This window comes from Corvus moneduloides, chromosome 6, assembly GCF_009650955.1.
Source record: "Corvus moneduloides isolate bCorMon1 chromosome 6, bCorMon1.pri, whole genome shotgun sequence".
Lineage (NCBI taxonomy): Eukaryota > Metazoa > Chordata > Aves > Passeriformes > Corvidae > Corvus > Corvus moneduloides.
In genome coordinates, this window is record NC_045481.1 from 12509684 (window position 1) to 12531123 (window position 21440).

General features: G+C 37.8%; 1 protein-coding gene across 2 annotated transcripts in view; it reads left to right on the forward strand.

Annotated features, from left to right (window-relative positions):
• The window catches only part of SETD3 (SET domain containing 3, actin histidine methyltransferase), a 62162-nt gene that overhangs the window by 20383 nt on the left and 20339 nt on the right, over nt 1-21440 (forward strand). For both annotated transcript variants that reach the window (XM_032112709.1, XM_032112710.1), the window contains 5 exons: nt 3829-3938; nt 5538-5630; nt 8461-8609; nt 9711-9783; nt 10292-10548. In XM_032112709.1, coding sequence (XP_031968600.1) covers nt 3829-3938; nt 5538-5630; nt 8461-8609; nt 9711-9783; nt 10292-10548 — 682 coding nt within the window. The remainder of the gene's footprint in view (nt 1-3828; nt 3939-5537; nt 5631-8460; nt 8610-9710; nt 9784-10291; nt 10549-21440) is intronic.

The window sequence follows — 21440 nt, forward strand, 5'->3', positions numbered from 1 at the left end:
TTCATTCATAAACATCAAGAGATGTGATCAGACAGTGATTCTCACATTGAATCTGTGGGATTTCTCCTTACCAGCTGCATGTGTGGGCTTTTCATGGTAGAAATTGTATTGGGAAAGTAAATTTTGCAACTCGAGGGGAACTCATAAAATTAAGCAGCACAGGTGGGTTGTTTGAGCCTCTGACATCTATCTGTCAGAGACTGCTAAAATCAGGGGCTGTGGATATGCCCCAGGACTTCCCAGTTTCTGGATACTCAGAGCTAGTCTTGTTCCTGTGTTGTGTTTAATGTCAGAAGATGAAAGACTCAGTTTCTTTGCCTTCCCTTTGGAAAAAACCTTATAGTTTTGCCTTACCTTTTTTCCCCTGTTTTATAAGGTATTGTTTTTCAGTCAGTTTTGAGCTCCTTTAATTTTGAGTTAATAAGTTAGCTATGTTAACTTAGCTTGCTTCCTGATCATTCAAAGTTACTATTTAAAATAAACCTTGGGTTTGGTAGTTTCTTGTTCTCACTAATCTTAACGGAAAAGGAAAGCAGCCAGATTATGTACCTTTCCCACTAGAATTTTCAGCAGCAATACAGCATTGCGGTATTAATATCAGTTGCCAAAAACTTTTTGGTAGCATTTGAGAGGAAACATTTAATTTTGGGCCAGCTAGCTACACTGGCCAAGGATAAAATGGTTCCTTTTATATATACAGAATCCTCAGAACATTTTTTGTTTGAACATTTTATGGATTTTATTGTGCAATGTGCTGTAACTTAAAGCTGCTATGGCTGTGGTGATCTTGATGACTTAGGCAGATGTTTGAAATCTTTCAGATGTCCAAAGCTGTGGACATGACTGTCCCACTCCCATCTCACTGCAAAGTAACTGGACATAGAATCTTCTATGCTGTACAGGAAGATATTATTTACTGTATAGACTACGTATAGATATGGAAACTTCAGTTGCAATAACGTGAAATTGTAGGAAAAAAAGTAGATCTGGAGATTGAGAGGCTCCATTTTCTGCTTTAGCTTCAAAGTTAAATCAGGTTGCCTAGGGCCTTGCCAAGTCAAATTTTTTAATTCTCCAAGGTTGCTTGGAGATGCTGTTAAATCTTCATCCTATTCAGTGCTCAACCATCCTCATGGTGAGGAGTTTCCTTATGTCTATGGGGAATTTCCTTTGAGGCATTGTGTGTCTGTTGTCTGTTGAGTTTTTGCTGTGTTTTCCAAGAAGAATCTGCCTCCACCTGTTGTATAATTCCTTGTCACATAGGTGAGGGCAGTAGTGGACTCCTTTTCATCTCCAGACTGAACAAATGATGTCTTTCATCTCACATGTTAGCCTTTTTAGTGGTCTTCCTCTGGATGTGCTCCAGTTAGCCAGTACCTCCTGTGCTGTGTGGCCCAAAGCTGCAGTACTGGAAATGTGGCCTCACCAGTGCAAGCAGAGGGGAATAATTGCTTCCCTTGACCTGCTGTTTATGCTCTTGCTTATGTAGCTCAAACTGCAGTTAGTTTTCACTGGTTTAGGGGTGCACTGCTGGCTTTTGTTGAACTTGCTGTCTCCTAGAGTCTCCAAATCCTGTTCTGCAGAGCTGCTGCTGGTCCAGTCTGCATGATGCTGTATATGATCTTTTCCTTCCTAAATGCAAGATACTTTACCTTTGTCTTTGTATAACTTAACAAGGTCACTTCTGGCTTCTCCTTCCAGTTGGTTGAGATCCTTCTGAATGCTGGTCCTGCCCTCCAGCATGTTGACTGCTTTTCCCATTTTATATCATCTGTAAATGTGCTGAGGATCCTTTCTGTCCTAGCATCCAAATCTGGTGGTGTTGGCCAGTATCGACTACTGAGAAATACTGTACCTAATCAGTTAGCATTAAGGATTGTGGACCAGAACTCTTTGAACTTCATGATTCAAGGATTTTTTTTGCCTGCCTGTTCAGTCCATGTCTCCTCAGTTTGACAACTGGGGTGCTATGGAAGATAGTGTTAAAAACCTTGCATAAGTCAAAGCACTGGCCCATGAAGCCACTTACCCTTCTGCTTAAGGCAGTGCAAGGTTTGCCTTTAGAAGTCTGTTTTCTGATCCCAATCACATTTATGTCTGTCATGCATGGAAATAACTTCCTTTTAGAACTCTACGTTTTGTACAGGAGATGAGGTGAGACTCACTACTTCCTAGTTCCCTGCATCCGTTATTCTCTCCTGCCTCCACCTTGCCTTTCAGTTGGATTTTGTTTGATTTTAAGTTACTGGTTTCTTGTCATCAGCAATTGCCATGGCTCTTCAAAGATGGTAGCCAGCAGCCTTCCAGAGACATCAACTAGCTTTTTCAGTACTTTGGATGTTTTCCATCTGGTCCTATGTACTTGTGTAGGTCCAACTTACCTAGATAGTCTTTTGACTTGATAGCTCCTCTCCCTCAAACTTTGCTGCTAGATGCAGAAACAAGGTAAACCTGGTAGTAGCCCTTGCCAGTAAAGCCCGTGCCCAAAGTGTTAGGTACCTCAACTTTTTCTGTACCTTTCATCACTAGGCTGCTTCCTGATTTAGCTGCTGAATTCCACTTTCCCCAGTATGTCTTCCACTCATGTTAAAAGCTTTTCTTCTTGCCCTTCACATCCATCTTCAATATCAGCTCCAAACAAGCTTTGGCCTCCCTCCTTCAGTCTCTGCTTGCCCAGACAGTGCATCTATATTCTCCTGCAGATGCCTGTCCCCACTTCCACTTTACATATGTTTCTGTTTCATTTGAGCTCTGTCAGTGAGAAGTCCTGTGTACAGTCAGCTGGCCTCCTGCTGTGCCTTCTGTTTTTCTTTCATGTTGGGAAGGCTTGTTTTGTGCTCAGAGAAGAGAGTTCAGGAAGATGACTGGCTGTCATGGACCCCTTTGTAGCTTTCAGGTCATTCTGCTTACCATTCCCTGATCAAGCCCCAGCTCTGTCTATTGTAGTGAGTCCAGAGTCTTTAGTCTGCTTTTTCCCTTCCTTTCTTTTTTCAAGACTTACACTACGATTTCACAATTACTGCATCCAAGGCAGTTGGCTGTCTCATGCATGAGCAGTTCTTCCTTATTCATGAGTACCGTATCCTGCACAGCCGCTCCCCTAGAAGCCTGTTCAGTGCCAGCATCAGAAATTGCTCCCAGTGCATGTGAGAAATTCCCTGGATATTTCACACCTTACTACACTGCTCTTCCAGGGGGCGTTGTGTGATTTAAGTCCTCCATGAGAACAAGGGGCACTGAATATTGGAATACCAGCCTAAGATGATGTTCCATTTACTTTGGGAACTGAAAATAAATTTTCTTTAACTAGTTGTCTTGAATCACAAGAAGCTGCAGCAAAGATATACAGATGGTATTTTGATTTTATTTTGAAATGGAATACTTAATTTTCGATTCATTTTGAATTACTATGTAACATGCAGTCAAAATACTAATTCAGCTGCTGTTGGCCATGCAGCTGATGAGATAAAATAACCTGGTTTTCTATAGCATGAATACTTTGGAATCCATAATATTTGTTCACAACTAATGAATTTGCACGTGATTCGAATCATTTTTCTTTTTGTCTTTAAGATTTCTAGTTTCTAATTACCCTGAAGTAATTAATGTGCAACTATGTGAAATACTGCTTCTATGCTACTATGTGAAGTGCTGTATGGCTCTTATGTTCAGGCTATGTAAATAATACTTGCATGTATATATGTCCAATAAATAATTTCTCATACTTTTCTTTTTGACGTGACTACTAAAAGAAGATCTTGCTCATTCATGCCTATCATATTTTGTTTCATAGTAATTGGTGACAGTATGCTTCTTACTCTGTTTTAGTTGGAAGATGGGGAAGAAGAGCCGAGTAAAAACTCAGAAGTCAGGTACAGGAGCCACAGCGACAGTATCTCCAAAGGAAATGTTTAATCTAATTAGTGAATTGTTGCAAAGTAAGTTTCGTTTTTTGACTGTCTGGGAAAAGGGGTGGTGTGCAAACCACTCAAACATTTTTTTGCTGAAGCCAGTGAGTTACATTTTTTCTGTTAAGTGGCCAAGCTTGCTATTTCAGAGTGCTCAAGATAGATACTCTGAGATACATACTAAACTACCTCTGTTAATATATGCCATCACTGGCTTATTTAAATGTGTATTTATTGGCCAGACCACATTTGTGGCAGCATTTGGCTTTTCATCTGAATACAAGCATAAATGCTGGGTGAGATTAGACTTTTAAACAACTAGATAACTTGACACTGAAGCTTTGTCAAAAATGTTTTTCTTGTAAACTTGAAGAATTACACTGTTTCCATTTATCACTTGAACAGTACTTTGAACTGATACCAGAGCAGAGGAATTAAACAACTCAGTTCAACTTCACAGATATTTTTGTTGCTTAGTTAAGTTTTTTATTGTTTTTGCTGTTTGGAAACTTTTTGTAGTGCTTAGATCTTGTGTATAGACCAGAGATTGCTTCACTTGTTGAGGAACTTGGAGCTCATCCATTATTTCTAGTAAATATGAAAAGCAGAGCATAATTTCATACAATGATGCTAAAATACTATTGACGCTTTCTACTGTCATTAGTAACTCTGCTGTGATATAGTTATTTTTAAAACACAAGTCCAGATTTTCATATTCTGGACACATCTAAATGTTGGCTTAGAAAAATTAAAATTTTTCTTAGCATTGCTCATGAAGAGGAGACAAGGAGTTGGCTAAGCAGTTTGATGCTTATGCTACAATTGGCCTCTGCTTTGCTACCAGAAATAAAATGTAGATCTAATTTGCTCAGCAAAGACAAGTATCAGCTGTTCTTTTTGTCAAGCTTCCATATTTTATTCAATGCTAAGATTTTTCAAATCAGTTGAGCAAGGTAATCTTCAGCTGTCCACTTGGATTTACATGGCTTAGATCAAGAAATCCACACACTGACATTTAGAATATTGGCAGAGACACTGTGGATGTAATCTAAAGCTAAAGCATGTCTTTGTGTTCCTTTGCTTGTCCCTCCACTACTCGTGCATTTGTGAAAACAGTATTGACTAGGCAGGTCAAATGTATGTACCAGCAAATTTCTCAATTAATTAAGGTATGCTCTGTACTATTATTATCTGCTTTCATTACAGCAAGAATAGCAAGCAGACTAATGTAAACAGAGTGCTTTGCTTGAGTTATTGAAAACAGACACTTTTTTTGTTGTTTGTCTTATCTGAGATACTGTTTACTTAATGGCCTTGCTGTTTACCTTTTTTTCTTCCAAGCTTTTTAGACATCTGCTATTTCTTATATCTGAAAGAATATTAAAAATAAAATAAGTTATATGATGAAGATTTCAAAAGTCTAAATTAATTACCTGTCATATAATGGGATGTTTATAATAGTGGAGATTGTTTCGTTTGCCATGTAAACATATTTGAAGGACAAGTAGTATTGGGGTTCAGTTAAGTTACTGTGAAGCCATAATTCTGGGGTTAAAATATATATATAATGTGTGTGTGTGTGCATATGTATATTATATACTTTATTAAAGAAAACATTTTTATTTCCAGAATGCAGCAGTCCTCCCCCAGGTCCTGGTAAGGAATGGGAAGAATATGTACAGATCCGTTCGCTTGTGGAGAAAATTCGCAAAAAGCAAAAAGGTAAATGTGAAATGCTTGCAAGTGTTTCTGAAATGTTCAGGTAGGCTTCACCACTGGCATTAACCATTTTAATACTCAGAATTCTGAATGATTATCACAGACAGATCCTGTGAGAATTCTGTCTGATAAGTAGAAAAAGGAGCTTGAAATTGTCTTCTCATCACAATCTGAAGGACTAGAAGTAAAAATCCTTAGAGAATAATAGGCTGCCTTGGTTCCTGATTGCATGGTCTGCTGCTCTGCCTCTATAAATCTGGACATTCTGAGTTTAAATTTGTAACTGTTTCACATCAAGACTTTACTGGATGTTGAAACGGTTTCAGCAATACAACATCAGGACATCAAGTGATGACGAAAATATATAAATGCACAAAATAAATACATCAGCTAATGAGTCTATATGCTCTAAATGAAGCACATAATCAAGATAAAGAAATGCTTATTATATAACAGTTAATGAGGAATTTTATTGCCAATTTTCCAAAGTTCAAGGTATGTTTATTTTTCATACTAGACCAGTTTTCTTCTATTATGGTCTGTAACATCTTGCTGTTGATGACACTTTTTTAATATTAATTTTGTTTATATTTGGAGGCATGCTCTAAAAAATGCTTTTCATATAATTTTAATAAAATTAACCTCTTTTATGACTGATGTGTTTTAATGACTGAGAAATAACTTTTTAACTTTGCAATGAGTAGATTTGGGCTGGATATACCTGAAAAAGTCTTAAACAATTTTTTCTTCTCTGGTATTTTTATACCAAGAAAGCCAGACTACATAAAAATGGAGCTTGACTAGTTCATGGCATTACTTGATAAAGCAAATACTTAAGAGGCTTGAAATTTCCCTTTCACACCTGTTTTTAATATCTTTTGACTGATTCATAAAAATCTTACTTCATGAAAGGACTTAACAAACCTCTGAACATCAGTTTTTTGGCTGAGGGTATAGGGAAGAATAAATGCTGCTGTTTGAGTGACTTCATTCTGTAGTGATGTAGACATGAACTTGGTTCATTTTTTAACTGTGCCATGACTTCTGTAAACTTATTGTACATGTCCAGGTTTTTATGATGCAATATATGTGTTAAGGTAAGTCATAATTCAGGTTGATAAGAGCAGAGTTAGCACTGGGGTTGGCCTCTTCGCTGTATCTTTCTTCTGCACCAGAAAGGTCAAACTGTCCACGGGGAAGATGCCGCTGGCAGAGATGGTAGAATTAGTGTGACAGTATTATGTTAATAGAGCATATTGTTTTTGTTTGGAAGATACAAAACCTACTAACCACACTCCTATTGATATACAATTGTCTTTTAATGTAACATTTTTGTGTACATAGTGAGTGGGAATAGTATGGCATATTTCAAGATTATTTTTAATGGAACATAGTAGTTAATACTACACAGTTTGCTAACTTAATAAAGGCTTTAGACAGTTAGCAGAGGAAGTTCCTGTTGGGAGCTCTGAGATGTATAAATTAATATATATTGCCAAAAGTGTTACAGTTTGTGCTTTTCTTGACTAGAACACTGGGTTGCAGAATGTGAACTAGAATGGTCTTCAGTATAGAAAACTCTTAATTTGATAACTGAATATTTTTAATTTCTAAAATTGTCCTCATTTGACTCATTAGCAAAATCTTAAAGCTAATTTTAAATATAGATTTCATCAGTACAGCTATATTTTGTTCCATATAGAAACAATTTATTCACCAATGGTGCTTATCATTTAAAGGAGCTGGTCTTCTCTTTAATTTGGAAAAGTTTGGGAAGTATTGGACCACAATGTATATGAGGAACAGAAGTAGAATTTCAGAGATGCTTACTTGTCCCAAGTACAAGCTGGATGTTAAAAGCTTCCAGTAGCCTTATACAGTAGAAAAAGTTGGAAATCAAAAGGGCAAAGTCTTGGACAGTATAAACACCTACCAAGTTCTGTAGAAACTATGCAACTAGTCTTAATAGGTTTGTGAGGTCATTATATTCCAAAAAATACTTTGTAAATACTTAATAAATTTTTATACTGCATCATCAAAAATGATAGTTCTAAATGATACTTGCACTTTTAAGTTAACTATGGATTTGATTGGTTCTGGGTCTTGAAATGCAAAATTTGGAGGCAGGAGTGGGATATTTCAAATAAACTAGTGCTACTTCCCTAAAATCATTTTAATCTCAAAAGATATTTTATTCCCTCTGCTTAACCAAATGAGGCTTGTGATTTCACTGGTGGACAACATGCTGTTGGAGAAGCAAAGTGTAAACATTTGGATGAGCTCTGTGATGTCAGGAGGATGATCCTTAGATATTTCAGATCTATCCTTAGATATTTTATTAGATCCGTATGCTACAGGAAAAGGCTAACTGCCTTGTATGTGAAAGAAGGAGCTTGAGATCTGCTTGTCATCAGTTGCAGTGCTGAATTAATGAAATTACAGCTTGCCTCTCAAATTCTTCCTTGTCTGTATCAACATGTTGTAGTGACTGCATTTATCACTGATACTAAGATTGGAAATATTTTGGCTTTTATTAAAAGGGGAAGGAGAGGAGAGTTTCGTATTTCATTACTGCTCAGTTTGGGCAGTTGCATTTTTAAGATGACTGGTGAGCCACTTTGGCACAATATTGAATTTGATGAAAATTGGGTTATGACATTTGTATAGTATTGAGTAACACTTAACAGAGACCAGTTCTGACTCAGCTACTTCAAAGTAGCACTACTGCTGTGAGGTAGTCGATAGCTTTTTACATGGGCTTTTATATTGAACTCCTTTGTCTTTCTGGATCCTCTTATTTCTGCATTTGTTTTTCAATAAATTGTATATATAGGTTTGTCTGTTGTCTTTGATGGAAAAAGAGATGACTATTTCCCTGAATTGATAAAGTGGGCAACTGAAAATGGAGCATCCACAGAAGGTTTTGAAATAGCTAACTTTGAAGAGGAGGGATTTGGTTTGAAAGCAACAAGAGAGATAAAGGTGAGCATATGAACATGTGACTTAGATTAGAAAATCGTGTTTGGAATGTATCTACAGAGCTCTGACATGCTCACCCTTTTCCCCTTTTTAACTGCTTATGCTGTTCTGAAACATTATCAACTTTGTGTACTTGAGAATAACATTATTGATAAAATTGAGTATTATTTCTGATGACTACTGATAGTACTGTGAATTTTTAATCAGTCTTTTTTCCTCTGTGTTGCCTATACTCTTTACCTAATTACTAGAGTACTCTACCCCACTGATATATCCCTTTCTTCCATGTATTCTAACTATTTAGTTTCTTCTCTTCTTTCATGTCCCTTTTAAAGAACTGGGTTTTCTGCCTCAAAAAGAGGTATTTGCAATACCTATTTAGTCTCTTCTCCTCTTCATTCATGTCCCTTCTTTTAAAGAATTGGTCTTTTTGTCTCAGATAGAGGTATTTGCAATACCTATTTTTCAGTGAAAATGAAAAACTCCCCAAACTATGATAATTGTAAAGGATTTTTTTTTTTAATCATCAGATAAGGAGTATAGACACACACAGTTAGCTAACTGTTAAAAGGTAAGCATTTGTGTCTTCCCATTCCCATTTTGTAGGTGGGAAAAGCATTGAAGACCAATCAGCTGTTGTAGAAAAACTATTGGAAAATGAGTGTAGTTTAATCATTTTAGAGCTTCATTAGCACACAGTTAATGCATTGATAGAAATCCTGAACAGTTCTTCTAGAATAAAACCAGCCAATATTAAAAAACTCTACTGTGAGAAAATACACGATCATGTAATTATTAGCAATATAATGTATCTGGTAGCTTTAAAGTTGTGTTGTACATATTAGCAGCTCCAAAGTGGAAGGGCTTTATTTTGTGTCTGTCTGTGTTTAAAGCCTTGTGTAATGGAAATTGGAACATTTGGTTACCACAATATGAAACACAGGTTGTTTGTTGAACTTACAGTGGAAGAGAAGGAAGAATTTTGATTCAGAATGATTTTGATTTAAAAAAAAAAAGTAAACCGCTTGTAATTTAAAGTTGGTGTGTATTTGAGACACTTGGCAGATCATATAATTGATCTGTGCATTTCTTTCTTTTCTATAGGCTGAAGAATTGTTTCTGTGGGTTCCTAGAAAACTGTTGATGACGGTTGAGTCAGCTAAAAATTCTGTCTTAGGTAAGAGCTTAAGGAAGTTCTTAAGCAAGAAATGAATATTTATGGAATCATTCAGTAGGAGACTTTCTTTTTTTAGTTGATCTTCTTTATTACAGGGCTTGCTTATCGTGCCAGCCGTCAGGTTTGGAATACTTAGAAACTTGAAGTGTCAGTGGAAAGAATTTAATTTCCCTGTTAGTTTCTGGCTGAGTGCACTGGATATCTTCCACAAGTGTGTGTTATTTTGAACACATATCATATAGCTTGTATAATGCTTGGAGATAAAATGTTCTGAGGTATTGAGAATATTGTTCTAGTTTCATCATGCAGTTGTACACAAGGCATTTGCTGTGTCAAAAAACTTGCAGTATTGCAGTGTAGGCAGCTAAATATTTTAGAAACCCAATAAGCTTTTTTTTTTTTGGTTAAATGCTTACGTATTATTTAATCATGTTAATTTAAAGTAAATCTAGGATGAGATTTTCCATGGACAATTAATGCAGTTCCTCACTTTTCTTGGTTAATTTAGGATCTCTGTATTCTCAAGATCGAATTCTGCAAGCCATGGGCAATATAACACTGGCATTCCATCTCCTTTGTGAGAGAGCCAACCCCAACTCTTTCTGGCTGCCCTACATCCAGACTCTCCCCAGTGAATATGATACTCCTCTCTATTTTGAAGAAGATGAAGTACAGTATCTTCAATCAACTCAGGCCATACATGATGTCTTTAGCCAATATAAAAATACAGCTCGACAGTATGCCTATTTCTACAAAGTTATTCAGGTAAGAATCTCAAATATAGTATGTACGTGTTGTTCTCGTGATCTTTATTGTGGAAGATGTGAACACAGTGATGCTGAATAATAGCACAAGTATATTGCCCTTAGAAGTCTGAGTCATTAAAGCAATTTCCTGCTGTTTTTTTGAACCACTGTTGAAATTTTGTGGTTCAGTAGGCTTATGGATATATAAAAATTTATTGGTTATATTTATATTTAGTTGGTTGAGAGAAGTGATTGCTGCCCTTTGTTTAAAAATGGGTGAGGCTTTATCTGCAATACTGTACAATTTTGGGCCTACCAGTGCAAAAGACGTGTTGACAAACTGGAAATTTGTTGACAAACTGGAATGAGATCAGAGGAGAGCTATTAAGATGTAATTGGCTTCAGCCCTTTATCCATATGGGAGACTAAGGGAGCTGAATTTCTTTGTTCTGGGGAAAAGGAGATAAGGGATGATCCAGTCATTGCTTTCATCTTGCTACTGTTAGCCAGTCTCTAGAATTTTGCTGGGTGGAAGTTTTGCTACATAACCTGCAGACATCTACAACCTATGCCTCTATGATTCTTTGAAAAATGTGTAGTTTGCACTTAACAAAATAAAATGAATAATTGTTAATTGACAGAATAAAACCATTGCATATGTTGTATTTCCAATGAACATGGATTAACTGTTGTTTTCTGTTCTTTTTAGCATAATTATTTTGATTGCTTTCAAATACAAAGATAAACCCATCTGGTAACAGGGTATGGAGAGGCTTGAGATGGGTGAACTTTTCATTGTCTTCTGAAGTAATGATTTAAACCGAGTTTCTAAGAGAACTCTGTTATTCTGACTGATACCTTGATATCATGTTGTAAGTGAATGTTGATGTGCTGTTCTCAAGGTAGTGCTCAATATCCAAACATCCAAAGCTTTTTTTGTGGCACAATCTGTGTAAAAAACGTATGGCTCTATGTACTGAATCTCCCCAAATGTGTGATCTAGAGACATTTTGTTTGGCCATGGGAGAGGTCAGAATACACAAGGCAGTTCTATTCTGCTTTAGTATTATCCAAACTCTTCTATTAACTGTTTTAATTCAACAAAAGTTACATAATTTTGTGTAGCTGTTTGGTGTTTCAAGAACTGAATATGTTTCAAACACATTGTCAGTTTATGGAGTATAAGGAGCCAGAGGGATACATTTTGAAAACTGAAGTAATTGAAAATGATGGGTGAAAACCAAATCAGATGCGCAAGGAATAGGCTGGAAACAATGGCTTTGATATCAGAAGGGAACTGAATTCTTCCTTCTAGGTGTCACAATTCAGGAAACTATAGTTCAACCAACTCTTTTTTTCTTGCCATGTGCTATCCTAGGCTGCCAGTCCACACTTGGCCTTCCAGCCTTCACTTTGTTTCTCAAAGTATACTGCCTGCGCAAGCAGAGCTTCTAAATTTTTGTCTTTAGAACATCTTTTTCACCCTAAAAAAGTCTACTGTTTTTAACAAGTTATTAGCAGAATATTGTGGAACATTATCCAATTCTTCTAGCTGCTGTTCCTGCTCCTGCAGTAGTTAATCAGAACTGAGTCATCTGAATCAGCTGAACTATCACTATGACCAGTTCCATCATTTTCCCTGACTAATCCTGCACTAGTAGTATTACGTGAGAGGTTATGTGACCACAACATCGATTAAGAAAACCTCTGAAATGCAGAATGGTCAGAAAACTAGATCAGTTTTTTTTTTTTAAATTATCTTTTTTATTTATTGCTTGTCTTGTGTTCTTGTTATATATCTTGTTCTATAGCTGTTGTTTCACATTGTTGAACATGAGCATGAAGGTAGATCAGGTAGGGTTCATTTGCTTTATTTACTTTCCTTTGTAGAATGAGAGGTAATAAATATTAGTTAAATTTTAGGTGGGTTCTGGTTGTTTGGTGCCTTACTTCAGCACTACCATTTAACCACAATTTCAGCTGAATGTTTCTTTACTCCTATTTGGCAAATACTACTATTCACATTAGAAAGTTAAATAAATTCAGTTGGCTCCAGGAATGCCAACTGTATGTATTGGGTACCTATTATTAATGTTTTTGATGAAAACTTATGGAAAAGTTTACATTTTTGCCTTCTGCTTCTGCTCTCAAAAAATAAGAGCTTGTAATTTATGAAATGGTGGAGGAAAAAAGTTCATAGAGAAAAAATAGAAGTCTCTTTCTTCCCTAAAACAAAGTACCATTTTTCTTTATTCATAGAAGCTGGAATTAATTTTAGTATCAGCTTGCATGTGCTCATATCATTTTGTGAACAAAATTGACCCACAAAATACTAATGCTAAGGGTAATTCATGAGCAGATGGAAAAGGGAAGAAACGGCCAAAGAGAAATTTGTCATATAAATGAAAAAAGCAAAGCAAACCCACTTATCTGTGAAAGGCAGTGTACTCTGCAAGCTCAATGAAATGAGTGTTAGATTTTTGTATACCATAATTTCATTCAGTACTACTACTACTTTAGTAAAAGTGTTTTAATGAAAGCTGTCCTGTGTCACCAGGATTTTGATAATGCTTTCAGTATGCAGACTAATTTTTTTTTAAGTACAAGTACCTTTTGAAGTATATTTTAAGTACAAATACATTCTTTGTAATACAAAAATCTTAAAACTATGTTTACTTTATTGATAGTTGTTCTACTGAAGGAAGTAATGCTAGCAGCATCTCGAAATAAAAGTCGTTTTTTTGCTATTTGAAGCTACTAAAAAAGGGACTACTTTGTGCAGGCAAAATATTTTAATTGCAACATTTTTAGTCTACAAAATATTTCTAATGGCAGGGGGAATAAAAGAGTTAACAAGTCGTTTCTTCAAATGCTTCTTTTTCTTTTCCAAATAGGATTGCTAGACTGCTTTTAAAGTAATTTGGCTTCTGATAGGTGTGCAGTTTCAAACATGGTTTGAGAGGTGCTGCTCTGTTTCTCTAGCTTATCCGTAGTGGTGACTGCTGGAGTTCTGACTCTCTTCAAGTGCTTAGTCTGGCTACCTATGAAGAATGGACAGATTTATGAATTTCACAGCTGTTGCAAGCTAAACTGTAGTCTGGTTTGATAAGCAGAAACAGGTGGGATGTTGAGCAGACAAAAATAAACCCTTGAGCATGTTAGCCAGGCTGTATAAACCGCACTGACACCTCTCTAAACATATGTAATTTGATAACTAAAAAATAGTTAAAAGTTCTTACAGATGTACTTTAACGATGCATTTGGCCTCTGCATTGGTATCAAAATACAGGAATGGTCAAAAGACTACTTTCATTGCAGCAGACTTGTAGTTTGCAAGATTTTTTTTTTATAGTTTGTACCAAACAGAAATTCTGTAATATGCAGGGTTTTCTCTTCTCGGGAAGAGAAAGGAAGGTATGTCTGTAACTTCCTTATGAGCATTTATGAGCATTGCATGCCTGCTGAAGGATGAACAAAGCCCAAATATTTATGGTTTAATGTTAAAATTTTTTTGTCCACTGAAATGTGGTATAATAGACACAAGAGGGAGCCATATAGTTTACAGTCAAGTCAAAGTGAGATTATGTTCCTAAAGAAAATATAGCCAAGTTTGAAGCTTTTTAAAAAGAATATGCAGTGGTCTTTGTGTTTGATTTTCAGGTGCATCTGTATGCCTGTTTGTAGTCAGCTACAGAGAAGTTTTTGTGAATCAAAACAAGATATGAAGACAAGGAGTGCACTTAGAGAAGGTGGAAGTGCCCAAACTATTTACATTTTGAACACGATGGGTTTGAAGCAGTGTTGTATCTTTTCCCCAGTTGTAGTAAAGGCTGTTACTCCCTACCTAAATAAAAGACAACTTTATGATAACTTTAGTTGACTTCTAAAATCTTTGAAGTGGTAAGTCCGAAACCAGCAGAGCCCATTATCTAGCCATAGCTTTTGCTGTGGCTGTATGCATTCAGTGGCACTCTGTAAGTAGTATCTGTATGTGGCTGCCTCTCGTGTCCTGGATAAAACACCAGTTTTGCAGGACTGTCCAGGATGGCAGTTTGGCATTGATTTACATAGTGTTTTCAGCTTGTAGTCTTTGGACCACTGAAGGACCACATTTTTTTTCTGAAGAGCACCAGCAAGCTGTCTGGAAAAAAAAAAAAAAACCAACCAACCAAAAAAACCTGAACCTATACCAATATGGTCGACATTGTAGTGGACCTCTGCTATTAGGCTGCGTGATCAGGAGAAAAGAAGAAGTGGGTGAGGCCTTCTACAGATAGCTAAAAATAGCTTCACATTTGCAGGGCCTGGTCCTCATGGGGTACTTCACCCCAGTATCTGTTAAAGGAACAGCACAGCAGGGCATAAGCAGTCCAGAAGGTTTGTGCAGAGCTTCCTTACCCAAACAATAGAGGGGCCAATGAGGAGAGGTGCTATTTGCATTCACAGACCTCATACATGCAAGCAAGGAAGGGTTTGTTGGGATGTAAAGGTTGAAGACAGCCTTGGCTGTAGTGACCATGAGGTGGTAGATTTCAGGATCCTGAGAGGAGGAAGCAGAGCAAACAGCAAAGTCACAGTGCTGGACTTCAGGAGAGCAGTAGTGGCTGCTTCATGGATCTGCTTGGAAGAGTGCTATGGCATATGGCTTTGGAGAGAAGAAGAATCCAAAAAAGAAAACATGGTTAGTATTGATAGATCACTTCCTCTAACTTCAGGAACAGTTAATCCCAAAAGCAGGAAGTCAGGCAAAAGTGCCAGAAGGCATTCATGAATCAACAAGGAGCTCCTGGCAAAAACTCAGGCACTAAAAGGAAGCCTAGAAAAGATGAAAGCAGGGACACGTGACCTGGAAGGAATATGGAGATATTGTCCAATCATCCAGGGATGTGGTTAGGAAAGGTAAAGCCTAGCAGTAATTGCATCTTGCAAGGGATATCAAAGGTGACCAAAAGGGTTTCTATATGTACATACACGACAAAAGGAAGACTAGGGGAAATGTGGGCCTGCTGCTGGATAGACAGGAGACATGGTGACACAGAACATGTAAAAGTCTGGGGTACCAAATACCTTTCTTGTCTTAGTCTTTACTAGTAAGACTGGCCTTCAGGAGTCCCAAGTACCAGGATACCATCCAGAGGTGCCTGGGCATGCTTGAGAAGTGGGCCTTTGCAAACCTCGTGAAGTTCAACAGGGCAAAGTGCAAGGTGCTGCACCTGCATTGAGGCAACCCATCCTATCAATATGGCTGTGGGTTGAAGGAATTGAGAAGAGCTCTGCAGAGATGGACTTTGGGGGTACTGGTGGATGAGAAGCTCAGCATGAGCTAGCAATGTGTGCTTGCAGCTCAGAAAGCTAGTTGTACCCTGGGTTGCATCAAAAGCAGCATGGCCAGCAGGTTGAGAGAGCGGATTCAATCCTTCTGCTCTAGTGAGACCCCACCTGGAATACAGCACCTACCTCTGGGGTCCCCAGCACAGGAAGGACATGGACCTATTGGACTGATTCCAGAGGATGGCCACAGAAATAATCAGAGGGCTGAAGCTCCTCTCCTGTGAGAAAATGCTGAGAGAGCTGGCCTTGTTCATCCTGGAGAAGGCTCCAGGGAGGCCTTATGTCAGCCTTTTCATAGTTAAAAGGGGGTGAGAAAGATGGGGACCAACTTTTTATCAGGGCTTGTTGCAAGAGGGCAAGAGATAATGGTTTTAAACTAAGAGAGGGTTGATTTAGACTAAGGAAGGCATTTTTTACAATAAAAGTGGTGAAACACTGGCATGGGTTGCCCAGAGAGGTTGTAGATGCCCTGTTCCTGGAAACATTCAAGGACAGGTTGGAAGGGGCTCTGAGCAACCTGATCTAGTTGAAGATGTTCCTGTTCATCACAGTTGGACTAGGTGACCCTTAAAGGTCTTTTCCAATGCAGACTCTGACTCTCAGTGATCTTTGAGTGATCATGATGATTGGGAGGCATTCCTGAGGACTGGAGGAAAGCAAATGCCACTCCTATCCTCAGGTTAGAAAGATGACTCAGGGAACTACAAACCTGTCAGCCTCACTTCAGTTTCTGGGAAGGTGCCATCCAGTGGGAGTTTGACAGGCTGGAGAAATGGGCTGCCAGTTGATGTTTAGCAAGAAGTGCAAAGTCCTGCACTTGAAGTGAAATAATCCCATTATTATGTTGGGGTACAAACTGAACATGAGCCAGCAATGTGTCCTTGCAGAAAAAAGGGCTAATGGCATCCTGGCTACATTAGGATTGTTGGCAGTATTTTGAGAGCTGATCCTTCTCTTCTATTGAGCACTGGTAAGGCCACACCCAGAGTACTGTGTCCAGCGCTGGGCTCCCCAGTACAAGAGAGATCAGTTTAACTCTAAAATTGTTACTGAATGGGGAAAGCAAAGTCACCTATTTAAGTAACATTTTAGCAAGTAAACTTATTTTCTTTGACTCAGTTTTATGTTTCTTTGCAAAGTTAATGAGCAAATACTTGCTAGTGCTTTCTTTGCCTTCTGTCAAGCTACTCTTACTCAAGAAGGCAGAAACTGCCCCATGAGTGACACTCCTTTTAATTTTTTTTAATAGAATCTCTTCAGTAGAAGTTGTTAATAATTTTTAGGTATTATCTGTAGTCTGGTTTATTTCCGGCATTTCACAGGAGCACTGTCATACAGTTTTTTGACTAGTGTTTATTGACATCTGGACACTGTGAAAGTGTTGTTGTAGTCCCACTGTGAATACAAGCTTTGCAGTAATCTGTCTAAAGATGTTTTGATCTGTTTGTGTGCAGTACTGGACAGAGAACTTAATTTCCTGGAAGCTGTAATCCCTTTTGATCAGATACTAAATTTCATATATTATTCATATAAAATTTGACTAATTGATTTAGCGTGAATGAAATTCTAAAATCCAGTCATTCGCTGTTGGGGACTGGAATATCATTTTAGTTAGGATGTTTAACACATCAAGTTCTAGATTTCAAAATAATATTATAGCATCTTTAAAATCTGGTATCATGTGTGACTCTTCAATATTGGGTATATTCGGTGAGATTTCACATCTCTAGCATAATTTTTACACCAATTTTTGAAGTTGTGATGGTGCTTTCAATATGACTTATGTTGCTCTTACATTATTTTTCTGTGTTGTTTTTAATCTATCCTATTCCAATAAGCATATGATTTTCCAGGTCAGCGTGAAGTACATCATCTGGTGTCTCTGTTCTTGGCTTGAAGACACTGCCATTTAACTTTTGTGTGCTAAATGATATTTGAGTTGAATGCAGACAACTATACTGTCTTTTAAAACATCCTATTCAAATATTCAGAAAGTGTTTATTATTTTTAGGTTGATATAATAGGGAATATTTCAATGCATCTGAAGATTTTAACCAATATGCAGTCAAAAGCAAATGTATTTGAAACAGAATTCAGTTTTGTTTCTGTACAAGGTAGGTCTTTAGGATTCTCAGTTTTCCTCCCTGCTTGATTTATACTCATTGGCATGCCAGTCAAATAGCTTTTTTTCAGAAATTATGTCAGCAACACTGTGAAAAATGGGTGGAAGAAAGATGGCACAGTTGTAAACCCTGTAAAATATTTCCCTTTTGTTTACTTGTCTACTATTCATGTCACCTTAAGGAGAGATTTAAAATTGCATTGTGTGGGCAGTTGCAAAGGTAAAAATAGTGTTGCTATTTAATTTGCTTTGTGTGGATTTCAATGCCCAAGTTCTTCTTGACCAATAAGAAGTCAATAGGCAGTTAATAGTGAAATATATTTATGCTTTTCTGTGTTTTTCCTCTGTGTGAAGGCCAAAATATTGTATTAATCTGTTTTGCTGGCAGCAGATTGAAGATTGACAGTATGCTTGTACTGTACCACTTAGTGTATCTACTGTAAGGTGGTTTAGACTTTGCAAACATGTGCCAAATTCCTGATTTTTATGTCACTTCTGGTATATCCCACCCCCAGCTATGATGACAGTAGCAGCAGATCCTGGGGCTTTGTTGGGCCATTCCTGTGGCTGCCCCTCTCCATGGCAGAAGCAGCTCCAGGATTTGCTGGGTTGCGTCTGTCCGAGTCAGGCAGATGAAGAGCTCAAGTCCTTGCGTGGGTGGGAGGTTCTGCTGCCTTCTTCTCCCATTCCTTCCTTGCCTTCCACAGGAACACGGCGACAGCTCTGGGCTTTGAGCCAGCCGGACACAGGAGGAGGTGTTTGGCTGTTCAGGCAGCGTTTGCTCCTCAAACAGCTGTTCCCTATCTCCTCCAAGGAAAAGGTGGCAGGCCATATGGAGGCATCCTGTGGTCCAGATTCAGACGATGGGCACCAGTTGGACCGTGCTGGCCTAGATGGAAGTACAGGCACGTCCTACTTGGTGTCTGCTATTTCTTACAGTCAAAATGATTCAAAGTTGGAGGACAGACAAGATAAAACATATCTTTCATTTTGGATATAGATGTTATCTTTCATCGTACAGACTTTGTTAACATCTCCTAATCAGCAGGTTTTAATTTATTTTATATTCTGAATGGATTGGATTCGGCTATAGTAGCCTAAACGCCTGCTTTCCTCTAGAGAAGCAGAGATGTACTTCAAAGCGTATATGCCAGCGCAAAACAAAATTTGTTTCTGCACAGTTTAAACCACATTTGGGAGGAATAATACATTCTCTTGTTAGTAGTATGGGCTTTTAAGACATTTTTTTGAAGATGGGGTTCTCAACCACTCTCCTGGTTGAGAATGCAGATAAGCATCTCTTTTTACAGCCAATAGAGTGGAGACAGTTTTTTGTTTGCTTTTCTGTTAGTTGCCTTTATTTTTATTTTTTAACTGAGTTGCACTTTCTGGGACATTTGAGTCTATCCCCAGAGATGTTGTCTGTGTCTTTTGTGGAAGTCAGTGCCTCAGCAGACATCAGGAGATCATCATGGACTTACAAGTATACTTTCTCATATAAAGTTTGTACTTACTGTGCAGATTTAATATTTTTCCTGATATAACAGCAGTTACAAATGTTCCATAAATTTAAAATATTATAACAAGCTGATGTTTCTTAGAGCGGAATACTCAAAGGATGTATTCTTTAAGCACTGCAAAATTATACAGGGTACTTATCTTTGTTAAAATTAGTAATTTAACTAAATTACAAAGTGGATTATCCTCTTCAGTCAGACCCAATGCTAATACTCCACACAGTAGGACATTGATACGTTGCTAAGTAAACCAAAGTTTATTTTCTTGTACTATTGTTTGAATGAGAGTTGAAGAGGAAATGATAAGTTTTTAGTTTTGGATGCATGTGCCCCTGCAGCCCCAGTACCTCTAGTTACCATGGCCTGTGAAAGCTTGGTTATGAGGTGATCATGATCCAAGCTTCCATCTAAGTGGCTTCTGATATGATTTATTGGGTAACTTAAGTAGTTGATTCACAGGTAACAAAACTTTGGCCATACTGCATTATATTAATGCTTGTTAGCAAACTCTTTGATTGAGGAGTGAGTGGTTTTGAATAGGAAATACTGTTGCTGTCCTTTCAAAGCAGTTTTTTTCAGGGTTTCCATCACGGCATTTTATTTGTGGCTTGTGATTCACCTAATAGTGGAGTTCACTAATAGTAGAGTTGTGGGATGAGTTTGTGCGTGAACATAGTGCCTGTGTGTTGCACTAAACAGAATCATAGAGTATCCAGAGTAGGAAGGGACCCACAAAGGTCATCAAAGTCCAGCTCCTGAAATTAACAAGGTAAAATGTTTCCTGAAATGAAAAATGCTCAAGGTAAACTTTGTACCTCTGGAAGAGCCTCTCTGGAAGAGAGTAAATGATATGTTGTGGTATGCAGACATGGACTCTTGCAAGGAAGCTGGCTTTTGTAGCTATCTTACTGTACCTGTGTGAATGAAACACTGCAGACTGAACCTATAAATCTAAGGCTCAACATGAACAATAAACTATTGTTTCGCAAGGAGATTTACCACAGGAGATAATGGAGCTCGTGTGCCTTCTGTTATGTGAACTGCTTCAGGAGGGCCTCCGGAGGCTGTCTCATTGCAAAACACATCTAATCTCAGCCCAGCTTCTCCCACTTCAGCCCTTAATGGGGCTGCACTCAGCTCTAAGTGATTTTGTGAAAGGACAAGAAATGGTATAGAAAACTTGGTCACTTATTTAAATGCTGTATCTGAGTGTCTTCTGTTTTGGGAAAGATAATGTTTCAGAATTGTGTATGTATGCATACACATATACAGAGTAAGTCGTATTCTGAAATGGAGCAATCAAGAAGTGGGTGTTAAGGAGTTCCTGGCTGTCTTGCCTCTATTAAAAAAAGGAGATGGCACAGGATTGGAGGCAGGGTACTCAGCTGCAGTCAGTTCAGAGTTGTTTCTGTGTACTCAGTCTGCCAAACAGTACTGTCCATGTTGTATGTGAAGTGGGTTGTCAGTCCTTCAGACCCCCTTGAGTTAATAGTTAATGGTTTGAGTTGTCTGTTGTGCCTCTGCTGTCTCATTAACGAAGAACAATTTTTGCAGGTAGAAGGTACAGAAAAAGGGACCGCACAGTTAAATTCCATTGCACCAGAAGGAGTCATTCCACTTTGCTTCCGCTGCATGAATCCCCTAATAGTCTGGAACAGTGCTTTCTTGTGTATATTGGCAGAAAGTAAATAAAAATTGCTGACATAAAGAATTAAGCAAGAATATTACTTAGATTTATTAAGTTTCAATCCTGTAGTACCTTTTTTTAATATTAAGATTCATTCTATTAGATTTTGCAAAGTAGAATTATCTTTCTGTTAGAGAGGTCATATAACAACACAGGTTTGTGGACATTATTCCTAGTGCTTCATGAATTGGGCTGTTTGACTATTCCAGAGCATGCCTCTGTAGTTATAAACTGTTGTTACAAAGTAAAATAAT